Source organism: Chamaea fasciata, unplaced genomic scaffold (genome assembly GCF_029207755.1).
Source record: "Chamaea fasciata isolate MVZ Bird 193981 ecotype frontalis unplaced genomic scaffold, bChaFas1.0.hap1 SCAF_13, whole genome shotgun sequence".
In the NCBI taxonomy this organism is placed as follows: Eukaryota; Metazoa; Chordata; class Aves; order Passeriformes; family Sylviidae; genus Chamaea; species Chamaea fasciata.
This window is the reverse complement of record NW_027094098.1, coordinates 9,076,249-9,087,044: the sequence shown is the minus strand read 5'-3', so window position 1 is coordinate 9,087,044 and position 10,796 is coordinate 9,076,249. Positions and strand designations below refer to the sequence as shown.

Genomic DNA, 10,796 nt, shown 5'->3' with positions numbered 1-10,796 from the left:
CAGCCTCCCAGAGCAGGCAGCTCTCAGCTCCCAGTCTGTGCTCATCTCATCTTCAGGTACCCAAGAGGCAAGGGAAGAATCCTCCAGCTTCCCAGCCCTCTCAAGGGAAGCACAGACCAAGCTCACTTGACCTCTGGAGAAGGCTCTACTCAGCCAAGTCTTTCACATTTTATGAGCTCAGCTGCTCTGGTGCTATGAAGCATTCAGAAGAAGCAGGACCAGTAATACCCCTCCAGAAAGCACAAGACCTGTCCCTGAAGCTGCAGACTTGACAATGACCACATTTATTCTGGCTTCATAGTAAAGACCAAGGCTTCCAAATCTCCTGGTCACAACAATGTTCAGCTGTGAAGTTTATGAGGTGATAAAGGCCACGCACTTCAGCAATGGTTGCTGTGACAGACAGGATTTTCTTTGCCGTGTCTTGTAACATCCCAGCTTTCCCAGCTGGTCTGTCACATGCCAGCAGAGGAAGTTCAGAACCCAGCTGGAGCTCAGTGTCGAGGGCACTACGTGTGTCACCAGCACGCAGTCATAGCACCCTCACCTCCACCAGCCCCAGCAGAGCCACACAACACCCAGGGTGGCTGCAAGCTCCTGGGGAACAGTCCCCCTGTGCTGGTTGCTGCCCTGTGCTGGCAGCACGGCCAGCAGGTCACACTGCCCCACAGGAACCAGCCCAGCAGCCCCAGCCCAGCCCCACACATCCTACAGCCCTGCACAGACCAACCAGCAGCAAACCCTAACACCACTGGGAGTGTCCAAGCTTCCCACAACCCTTCCTCCCTAAAACCCAAATGGTGCAATACTGGTTTGTAGAGTAGCCTCCAGGACAGCCATCTGGGAATGTCCAACAAAGGAGAGTGTGTGAGAGTAGCAAACAGCCTTGCATCTTCAAGCTCTTCCCTTCAAGATCAGCTTTTCTCATTGCTGCCTACTTGCCTGCAAGGTCACCCAGAAGCTCCTGGAGCAGACCATGGGGCACCTTCAGCACTGGGGGAGGGTCCTGGGTCCAGCCTCACTCCTCCACTGCACCCAGCCAGGAGCAGGCTGAAGCTTCCTGGCACTCATGACAGAGCAAGCGGGCCGTGTGGCATTCCCATAGCAGGGAAAAGAGACAGACAACAGTATTATCTGCTCCCAGGGTAGGAAAAGACTCTCTGTCTGAGTGAAGGGCAAACACACAGTCTAGCAGTGGTCCTGTCTGGTGTTTTACTAGTCCTTTCCCTTGGAGAACACAGAGCCCAGACACCAGAGACCCTGCCAGATTCTGTGAGTTTGGTGAGGTGACAAGACACAGCACATTTAAGAGCATTCAACAGGGAACCAGTTTAATCAGGTATCAGGTTTGCACCATTCTTTTCAAAATCACAAGTTCTGCATTTTTCTAAGAAATACAAAGCACTCTCAGGTTTACAGAATGCTGGTCCTGGAGAAAACAAGAGCGAGAGAACAAGACACTAAGGTACAGAAACTGACCACCACACTGGGCAGCAGAAAGGAAACTGCTCATCCCCACCTCACTGATGGTAACAGCCCCTTTGCAGGAGGCAGAGAGATCCCAGGGGGTCTATGCTACTGCAGCAGGGCTGTGCCCTGCTGTCCCCACCCACCAAGGTCAGGATACCCCAGTGGAATCATAGGACACCTCCACACCCCCACCAGCACAACACCAATGAACACACGGCTCCAACATACCAGAATGAGAAAGCCCTGCACAAAGCCAGCTGACAAGCGGCCAGGTTCATCTGCTCCAGATAACATTAAACTCAGATCCAGGGTAAGTTACTTCATCCACAAGATTAACAGCTGATTCCATAGGTTGAACACATGCTACTTACAGCACATAAATAGAAGATACTCTTTATTTAAAAAACGTGTGATGAAGGTCTAGGTCCGATTGCCTCGACACTGCTGCATGCACACAACTATCGGCCTCACAGAAGCGGCTGCGCTGGGCAGCAGGAAAGCTGTCTCTGCATCACCTATTCCAGGGGTCAAGGGACAGCTATCCTGCCCCCATGCTCGACATTAGCCACACAGCCAGGAAATAAATATGGCACTAGCCAGGACTGGGCCTTAATACAAACTCTAGTGGTTTTCAAAAGAAATATTCATCCATAAAGGGTTACAGTTAACAGATATCATCATCACTTTATTTCTCAGAGACAGAAATAGTGCTGAACAAACAAACAAACAACAAAAAAAGAGACAGAGTATGTCATTTCCAGAAGTGCAACTAGGGTACAGGGTAGCTCTCAGCGAGACGAAGGGCTTCTGCAGCTGGGAGAGGAGGGGAGCCGTGGCAGAAGATGGCAGCTCCCGCTCCCGGTGGGCACCTGACCTTGCGACGCTTCTCCAAAGGGATTTGTCACTGCAGCCTCCACCCCACCCTGCTACCAGGACCCACACCACGTGGGAACACAAGTACCCCAGCAGCCACCGAGCCAGGGAGCTGCAAGGAGGTGACTTTACAGGGATGTACCCAAAAATAGAGACCTTGAAATAAATAGGAGCAAAGCTTCTTTACAGTAGGCAATGCACTAGTTTTACCATGAACGAAACTAAGACTAACAGCCACTTCTTGCCAATGGAGAAACTTTTTCTCCTCTTCACGTTTTCCAGCCCCCTGCCCTCACAGCTGCAGTGCGGCCAGGATGGCATTGCTGAGGATGGAGGCAGGGGAACAACAGCAGCAAGTACACACCAGGGCAGGCAGGGCCAGCCGGGGGGGGCCCTGCACAGTCCCAGGGCTGGCGGAGAGGAGAGGCAGCCAGGGGTACCTGTGTCCATCCTTTGCCAGCAATCCTCAGCAGCTACCAGCAGCTCTGCACCATGACCTAACCACACGACTCCCGATGACACCACTGCCAACAGCTGTGATCCAGCTGCCTCCTCCAAAACCACTTCTTCCAGAGGGAAGTGAGGCAGAGTGGGGGCACAAGCAGGGCCTGACCTCAATCATTGCTAGCCTAGCACCCTACCACAGCCCAGACCAGGGGGGCTAGTGAAGGGCTGGTGGGGTGCTGCCAGGGCTCACCACCCAGCCCGGGCTGAGGGGCAGGACGGGGAACCCCAGCCCCACTGGGAGGAGAGATGAGGCAGTGGTGAGAAGGGAGCTGGGGGCAGGGGGACGGGGGGGCAGCGCTCACTTCTTGGAGCTCTGCGTCTTCTTGGGCAGCAGCACGGCCTGGATGTTGGGCAGGACGCCGCCCTGGGCGATGGTCACGCCGCCCAGCAGCTTGTTGAGCTCCTCGTCGTTGCGGATGGCGAGCTGCAGGTGCCGCGGGATGATGCGCGTCTTCTTGTTGTCGCGAGCCGCGTTGCCCGCCAGCTCCAGGATCTCAGCCGACAGGTACTCCAGCACGGCCGCCAGGTACACCGGCGCCCCGGCGCCCACCCGCTCCGCGTAGTTACCCTTCCGCAGCAGCCGGTGCACCCGCCCCACGGGGAACTGGAGCCCGGCCCGCGACGAGCGCGACTTGGCCTTGGCCCGCGCCTTTCCGCCGGACTTTCCCCGGCCCGACATGGCCGGCAGGCAACGACCCCTCGCCCCCGCCTCTCAAGCAGCGCCGCGCACAGAGGGTCCCGGCGCCTGCGGGAAGACAAACGCCGTTACACCGCGCGGGGGCCGCGCCGTCCCCGCCCGCGCCGCCCCGCGCCGCCCTTACCCGCAGGAGCCACCTCAGCTGCGCCCTGCGCGCCGCCCGCCGCCGCACTGCCCGCGCCGCTGCCGCCGCGCCGCGGATATCGCCGCCCGCCCGCCGCACGCCTCGCCCCATTGGCTGCCGCCGCTGCCGCCACGACGCTGATTGGTCATCGTGCCAATCCCTGATTTGCATAGGGCTCCCAGCGCCCCGGCTCCGCCGCGGGCCGGCGCCCAGGGAGGGCAGCGGCGCAGCTCCGCCCGCCCTCCGGCCGGTCCTGGATCCCGGCCGCGCTCCCTGCAGCCCGCTGGCTGCTTCGTGCCTGCATCGGGGCCGCGGATATCGGGAGGGAGGTTGGCCCGAGCGCCCGTGGGTGTCCCCCAGCGCTCTGCCCGTCTGCTTTGCCCAAACCTACGGCCCCTTCCTCGGCCAGCGGCATGTCTCTCGCGGAAGGATGCCAAAGTCTGAGGGCGATGCTATGGGGAAAACAACCCCCGATAAGGTGGGCAACCCGCAGCGAGTACTGCCCTCCCTTGTCTCCTCAAAGGGGAAAGTTTCTCCCAAATCAGTTTCTGTGGACAGACCAGGTTGACTGTGGTCGTTTCCGCACCAGGTTAGAGGAACTGCCTCAAATAGCCTCGGGTGAGCAGCCAGTCTCCAGTTTAAGGGTGATGTAGCTCAGCAATAACACCTCCTCATTAAACACTCAGCGTAGAGTTTTTTGGGTTTGGGGTCTTTTTTTGGCAGTCTAGAGGGACATAACCTGTACCCTTGTGCCTTTGCATCACCCCTGCGTCCCCAGGGGAAGGATAATGTTCTCCAGAGCCGGGAAAGTTGAGCATCCCCCACTCGTGCTCAGCATCTTCACTCCCTCCACAGCAACTGGAGACCTGAAATGAATTCGAGATGAGCTGGTGACCTTTAGAAAAGCTTCATCTGCAGTTAGCACGGACTAGGCTGGGGTGATAGCTGAGCAGCTCATCCTGAAAGTGATGGGCAGGCAGGGAGAGAAACCTCCCGTTGTGGCTCCTGCAAGGACAGGCATCAAGGCTGCAGTGCCAGCAGCTGAGTATCTATTCTGCCAGGACCTGCTAATACAGTGATTCTCTTGCCTCAAGTCATGGTGACAACAATGAGGAGCCAGCTAGCAACAGGCTTTCTGGACAGAAATCCTAATCCCACACCAGCTTCCTGTAAGTCATGAAACCTGTGCTCAGCAGCCTCTGTAGCACGCAAGGGATTCAGAGGCAGATTACATGCCAAGAGCACTAGGGTCTCCCCAGGTGTCCATCCTGTGGCTCCTGCCCTGGCTCTGCTGTCCCTCCCCAGTGACAAGCCTCAGCTACAGCCACCCCTGCCGCTCTCCAGGGACAGGTGACTCTAGAGGAGCCCCAGAATCAATCCCCAGGGAATATTTACCACTGGCAAATGGACATGCTCCACCAATATGCCCATGCAGAGCTCAGACCCTGAGAGCTGAGCAGCGGGTAGGTGGTTTGCTCCTCAGCAGATGGAGAGGAGGTACAAGCTCTGCCTGCAGAACAGGAGCAGTGGGGCTGCAGTGAGCAAGAGGGACACAGACATGCACATGGACAAGGGCACAGAGCAGCCAGCCAGTGAAGCCTATTTTATTGTTTCCAACACAGAGGAAGTACTGATTTCTAGCAAGGATTTCACCATGTAAGGCTTTCGGTCTGTAACATCTGGCTCTGTTTACAAAATCCCTGACCTCAAAAACAACGGCCCAATGCTGTTCTGTAATGGCACTTAGGTTATCTGGGCTTCAATGACTGGCCTTTTCGAATAAGGCAGAGTGCATCCCTCCCCAGATCAAGGAAATCCTCTCTTAAGTCTTCAAATCTCATTAACAAAATGACTGTACAAACAACGTGACAGACACATTGTTCCACCCTGATGCCAGCAGGGAAAACTAAGCCAAGTCCAGTTCCTCCCAGGCGCCACTTGAACATCTCTGTTTAGGAGCCATGAGTGCACGTAGCAATGCTGGTGCAGAGCAGGGTGGATCTGGCAGATCTTCTCAGCCTGAGGTTTCCTTATAATATTGACTGCTTGTTCCTCAGTACTGCAGCCATCTTTTGAGGGCAAGAGTATTGGAAAGGAATTTGTACAGAATTACTGTGGAACTGGGTGGAAAAGATGTATCAGTTTAACACCAAGAAAAGGGAAGAGAAAACCAAACAGAAAGAGACATGAACTGTGAACATTGTCAGGAGGCAGAAGCTATTCCTCCCTAGCAGGCTGAGATGTTTCTCAGGGCTTTATCTTCGTTTGGCATGACTGGCAGGGAGGGTGGCCAACATATTATTTTCATTCCATCAGCACAAGACAAAGCCAAAATCTTTACAGACATCAACCTTTAACAAAACACAAAGAAGAGAGACAACAACCTAGAGCAACAGATCAACACCTGAGAAGCTTGGACAATTTCAACACCAGTCTGCAAAGCCTTCCAAAAATATCTTTCTTACTCTGCTTAGGAAAATCAGGGGTAAAAGGGATGGCCAGCCATCCCAGCTGGTGCCTAAGCCTTGTGCTTCTTCGCAGCTGGCTGTCCCTGCTTCCCCAGCCACTGCTGCAGGACATCTGCGCTGGTTTTCTTGGGCAAAGGGGTGTGGATGAACTGACTAGTCCACTTGGGCAAATCGTTTTCTTTCTTCTGGGGAGAGCCTTCTTGGGAGCTTTTTAACCAGCCCAGCATCACTTTGTTGCTTGGGGTGGCTTTGACCTCCTGGATAGACAAAAGACAGCGTGAGAGAAGTTAGAAGCACAGAGAGAGCAGGGCAGCCGCCCAGCTGCAAGAGCTGGCCCAGAGCTGGATGTGAAGGCTGGAGTAATGGCTCTGCCTGCAATCAGGCACATCTGTGGGAGGTTCCCCAGACTGCTACAAACAGGCTTGTTCCAAGACCCATTTCACATGGAATTTGCCTCATTTGGCAGCAAAATCCTGGCATGGGCTGACAGTTTTATTTCTGGAAGCAGAGGGAAGGGAATCTGTCTAGGGCTCAGCACTCCAACATCAAGCACAGGCATGCTCTGCAGACATTGCCTACTGTCACTCCCTGCCGCCTGGCAGCTCTGACCCAGCTCAGAGACATCCTCGTGCCTGAGCTCCCCGCTGCTAAGCCCCCACCAGCACCCACCTTCTTGGCTCCCAGCTCAATGGGTGCAACACACTCAGGTGTGTTGTTGCGGATGTTGTTGACAAAGGTGGACACTGGGTGGAAAACAATGTTCTCCGTGGGCTGGATGAGTTTAACAGCTTCTTGGGTTGGCACTTCAGCAAAGTCCAGCCATTTCCTGATGGCTTCGTCCCCATCCAGGATGGCTGGCATCCTAGTGGATAAGACAGTTAGAGCCAAAGCTCAGCAGTGGTATGTCAGTGTGGTGGCAAAAGCCAGACTTGTAAGCTAGCAAGGAGCTGGTATCTTGGGGGAAACAGGGAAAACTGAAGCAGCAGGATGCCCTTCTGCAAGGCAGAGTGCACATTCACTTCACGCAGGTAGCCGATTTGCTGGAAGAGGCAGAGGGGTTGACTGCCAGGCCCTGGTCAGGCAGGGAGACCAATTCCAGAAAGTGATCCAATTCCAACCTCCATCCACAGAGCACAAAGATGGTGATTTATGGAAAGGGCATGAGCAGGTGACCCAAAATGAGTCAGTAATGTTGCAGTACTTCTCTCCGAGAGCAGGAGGAGGCTGCACTCTGTGCCTGCATGCTGCCAGACTGGTGTCTAGAGGTGCAGTTCTCCTACTTCATCCCCCTCCACCCTGCAACCCCCTTGCCTGGTCTCACTTGCCTGTGATGGATGAAGCTCACATCCTTAGAGGCATTCACAGTGATGATGGTGTAGGTGTACAGCATTTCTCCTTCCCCTGGTGGCGTCCAGCAGTCAAAAATCCCAGCCATAGTGAGCAATCTCCATCCTTTCCATTCTTGGTCTCCCTCTGTCTCCTTGTCCTGCAGGAGAGAGGCCCCATTGTCCTGGTCAGTGCTGGCCAATGGACAGCCAAAGCAGCACAGATTTGCCAGTGCTGAGGCAGGTCAGTGACTCAGATCTGAGTGATGAACAGAATTAATCCGAGGCTCTCCAGGAGTCTTTCTACTGATTTGAGGGAACTCCAGGAGAGGTATCAGGGCCCTCATCTTCCCACCGGCAAGCCAGTGGTCTCCTCCCCTTCTGAACATCCTAGCCACTGGTTCAGCCAAATGAAAGAGGTAGTGAAACTCCCGGCCCAGTCCCCTGTGAGCCACATTGCCCACTCATGCAAATATCCAGCATGCGGGGAGCAGTGACCATGACGGCAGGGGCGCTGCATCACCTTTTACAGCCTGGAGACCGCTGTGATGGGAACCACCAGCCACAGAGGGATGACAGAGTGTCAAGCCCAGCACAGAACACAGCCCTACTGGGAAATAGACCCCCAGAGAGGGGAAGAGGAGGGAAGTGGACTTTTCCTCAGGCAGCTGGTGGAAGCAGGGGCCCAGAGCTGGGTGCAAGTGTTCAGACACAGCAAGGAACTCCATACCATGGCATCCTTGTTCTGGGGGAAGTAAATGAAATATGGTTGCTTCCCCCCACTCTGCTGCTGCCACTCGTAGAAGCCATCTGCCAGGATCACGCAGCGCCTGCCCTTCAGTAGAGCACCCTGGGGAGAGACAGCACAAGTGAGTGGTCAACAGCAGCCTCAGGCAGCCTGCAGTGGCAGAGGGGCTCCTGCAATCACCCAGCCCTTCTTGCTCCCTCCAATTTAAGGACTTTCTTAAATTGCCCTGGGATGCACAAATGCCTAGTGTTATGTTGAGCTTTACCAGTAACTGCCTTTTCAGCTCTTCCATTTTAGTGAAACCCCCAGCTTTGCAGTACAGGGACTTGCTCCTCTGTGCAATGGCAAGCAGCGACCAGTTTCATTCAGCCCAGCAGATGTTTCGTCCCTGGGTTTGCTGACTGCAAGATTTCTTCAAGCAGGACACAAGGGTGGCAGCAGCTCACCTTGTAGGAGGACTTGCTCAGCATGGTATCACTGCGGCAATTTGAGGTGTTGAACTGCAGCTTGGAGGGGTTGTCCTGTTTGAACCAGGAGGGCACCAGGCCCCAGCGCATGTCCATGAGGACCCGCTCAGAGGAGTCAGCATCCTTTTCGAATGAACAGAGAAACACCTCAGGTCAGAGCAACGCCACAGGGACCACAAGCATCCCCACAGTTTGAGAGAGGTGTTTTGGGAAGTCCTGTGGAAGTGGCTTTGCCCCCTAAAACAGGGGATCTGATCAGCATCTCTGCCAAGAGACAAGCTGGAGCTCACTGCCCCTCCCTCACAAGCCATGCAGAAATAGCCACTAATTACAGCCCTTTGCATATTCTTAACAGGCTTCATGTAAGAATTAATCTTCAGCAGAAAGCACATGAATATTTAGCAGGAATAAAGAACTGTCTCTGTGAGGCTCACCCAACTCTCTGGAAGAATTAACACAGCTTCTTTTTTAGTGGAAATGGCTGGAGACATGAACTCGCAAGCTCTCAAGTAAACAGCCATGTCAGGCTGGTGTCAAAGCCCTCAAAACCTCCCCTGGTGACACTGAACATCCCCAAGGGGCATAAGACTCACTTTCATTTTAATACTGTGATTTCTGCTGACCTGGTGCACTTTCACTGCCTGTGCTTTGCATATTACCTGCCTTTGGACAACAGAAACAGTTTGTGGCTTTCGATTCTCCCCCAGCTTGCTCTCACTTTCTGCCCACAGCTTCCGGCCTAGCAGTGCCTGCTGGGTCATTTGCTCCCAAGGGATTGCAGTAGATAGACAGACATACACACTTACTATAGGTGTGTGTATGCAGGGACATGTATGTGTGCAGTTTGAGAAGTCTTTCAGAGCCTCCCCCAGGGCAGGAGTGACAAAAAGGGACACCCTACAGCGCGCACCAGCATCCCAACAACTTGAACAGTGATGGACAACTAAGCAAGTGTCTGCCTGTGACCTGTACCACACACCCTGCCCCACACGCCTCTGCTCCATCAGGTCCATTGCCTACTCTCAGGGTAATGCGTGACCCCTAAAGCAGGAAAGGAGGGCATGTGGGATGCCTGATGGCATTGCCCACGGCACTCCTGAGTGGTCCCACTGAAGGTCCCACCTGACCACCTGTGCCTGTAACGGCTGCGAAGTGCAGCTGCCCCACCAGCTGGGCAGGGAGAGCAGAACGGGTCCAAATCGGGGTGTTCCAATTGAGCACACCCCGTTTCACCCAGCTGAACGCCAAAGAGCAGCAGTTGGCTGGGCACCCTTTTTGTGTGAAACCACACGAGCGGCCCCAACAGCCATAGAGGCTGCCCAGGTTGTCCAGGGCAGGTCGCGTGAGGTTTAAATTAGGCGGGACAACAGTCACCACAGGTGTACAGCTACTGCCCCGCTCCGGAGCTGAGATATTTTTCTCTCTACTCTCTCCTACTACCAATGTGACCTGGACACAGCCGCAGAGTTATGAAATAATTAACCAACAAAAAAAAAAAAAAAAGTGCCTCAGGAAAGCCAGTTAAAACCAGCAGAGCAATTGCAGGCATTTGCGAAAAAAACTTTATCAAGATTAAGCACTTTAAGCACTTATACCCGATTTGCAGAAAACATAAACACTGTGGTGGAAGCACGGTAGCGATTCCTCTCCTCCTTCTGAACACGTACATATTAAGGAGCGACATTTTAGCAATTAGAAAATTCAGTATCTATCACGTACAGCAAAGCGAAACGAAACAAACCACGGCCGATCAGAGCGAGTCCCCAACCCCCCGGGGAGGCACGGCCTCCTCCCCTCCGCTCCGATTTGAGCCGCCCCCCGCCGCAAACGGGAGCCGGGATGGGGCCCTGCCGCCCGCCTGGCCGCTCCGCGGAGAGAGGGAGGAGGTACCTGGTGGAGGTGGCGGCGAGAGAGCAGCACGGGGCCGCTGGACTGCGGGCCCTTGTTGTAGGAGGGCTGGTACCGCTCCTGCCGCACCCACTCGGGCTGCCGGTGCTGGCCCCGGCGGTCGCGGTAGGCGCAGGCCCGGCGGAGGTTGTCGGCGGCCAGGGAGCAGGCGGTGCGCCCGCACATCCCGCCGACTCTGCGGAGCGCCGGGCGCCGCGCTCGGCTCCCGC

At 55.0% G+C, this 10,796-nt stretch overlaps 2 protein-coding genes across 2 annotated transcripts; both read right to left on the bottom strand.

The window, feature by feature from the left end:
• Positions 1–2,128: 2,128 nt before the first annotated feature.
• LOC136296550 (histone H2A type 2-B) lies at positions 2,129–3,714 on the bottom strand. Its single transcript, XM_066195694.1, has 2 exons — positions 3,672–3,714; positions 2,129–3,595 (listed from the first exon to the last, which is right to left on the bottom strand). The coding sequence occupies exon 2, from the start codon at positions 3,527–3,529 to the stop codon at positions 3,149–3,151; it is 381 nt and encodes a 126-aa protein (XP_066051791.1). The 5' UTR covers positions 3,530–3,595; positions 3,672–3,714; the 3' UTR covers positions 2,129–3,148.
• A 1,541-nt stretch (positions 3,715–5,255) lies between these two features.
• On the bottom strand, positions 5,256–10,782 carry HMCES (5-hydroxymethylcytosine binding, ES cell specific). The gene is made up of 6 exons (XM_066195693.1): positions 10,570–10,782; positions 8,659–8,802; positions 8,195–8,314; positions 7,465–7,625; positions 6,809–7,001; positions 5,256–6,396 (listed from the first exon to the last, which is right to left on the bottom strand). The coding sequence occupies exons 1-6, from the start codon at positions 10,750–10,752 to the stop codon at positions 6,190–6,192; spliced, it is 1,008 nt and encodes a 335-aa protein (XP_066051790.1). The 5' UTR covers positions 10,753–10,782; the 3' UTR covers positions 5,256–6,189.
• Positions 10,783–10,796: the final 14 nt, after the last annotated feature.

Bases quoted from the DNA above. Each gene is read 5' to 3' on its own strand.
- LOC136296550 (XM_066195694.1), bottom strand. From the start codon at position 3,529: ATGTCGGGCCGGGGAAAGTCCGGCGGAAAGGCGCGGGCCAAGGCCAAG.
- HMCES (XM_066195693.1), bottom strand. From the start codon at position 10,752: ATGTGCGGGCGCACCGCCTGCTCCCTGGCCGCCGACAACCTCCGCCGG. The intron at 8,315-8,658 runs GTGAGCTGCTGC...GTCTCTCCCCAG, and splicing joins TGAGCAAGTCCTCCTACAAG to GGTGCTCTACTGAAGGGCAG. The intron at 7,002-7,464 runs GCAAGTGAGACC...CTTATCCACTAG, and splicing joins GTGAGCTTCATCCATCACAG to GATGCCAGCCATCCTGGATG.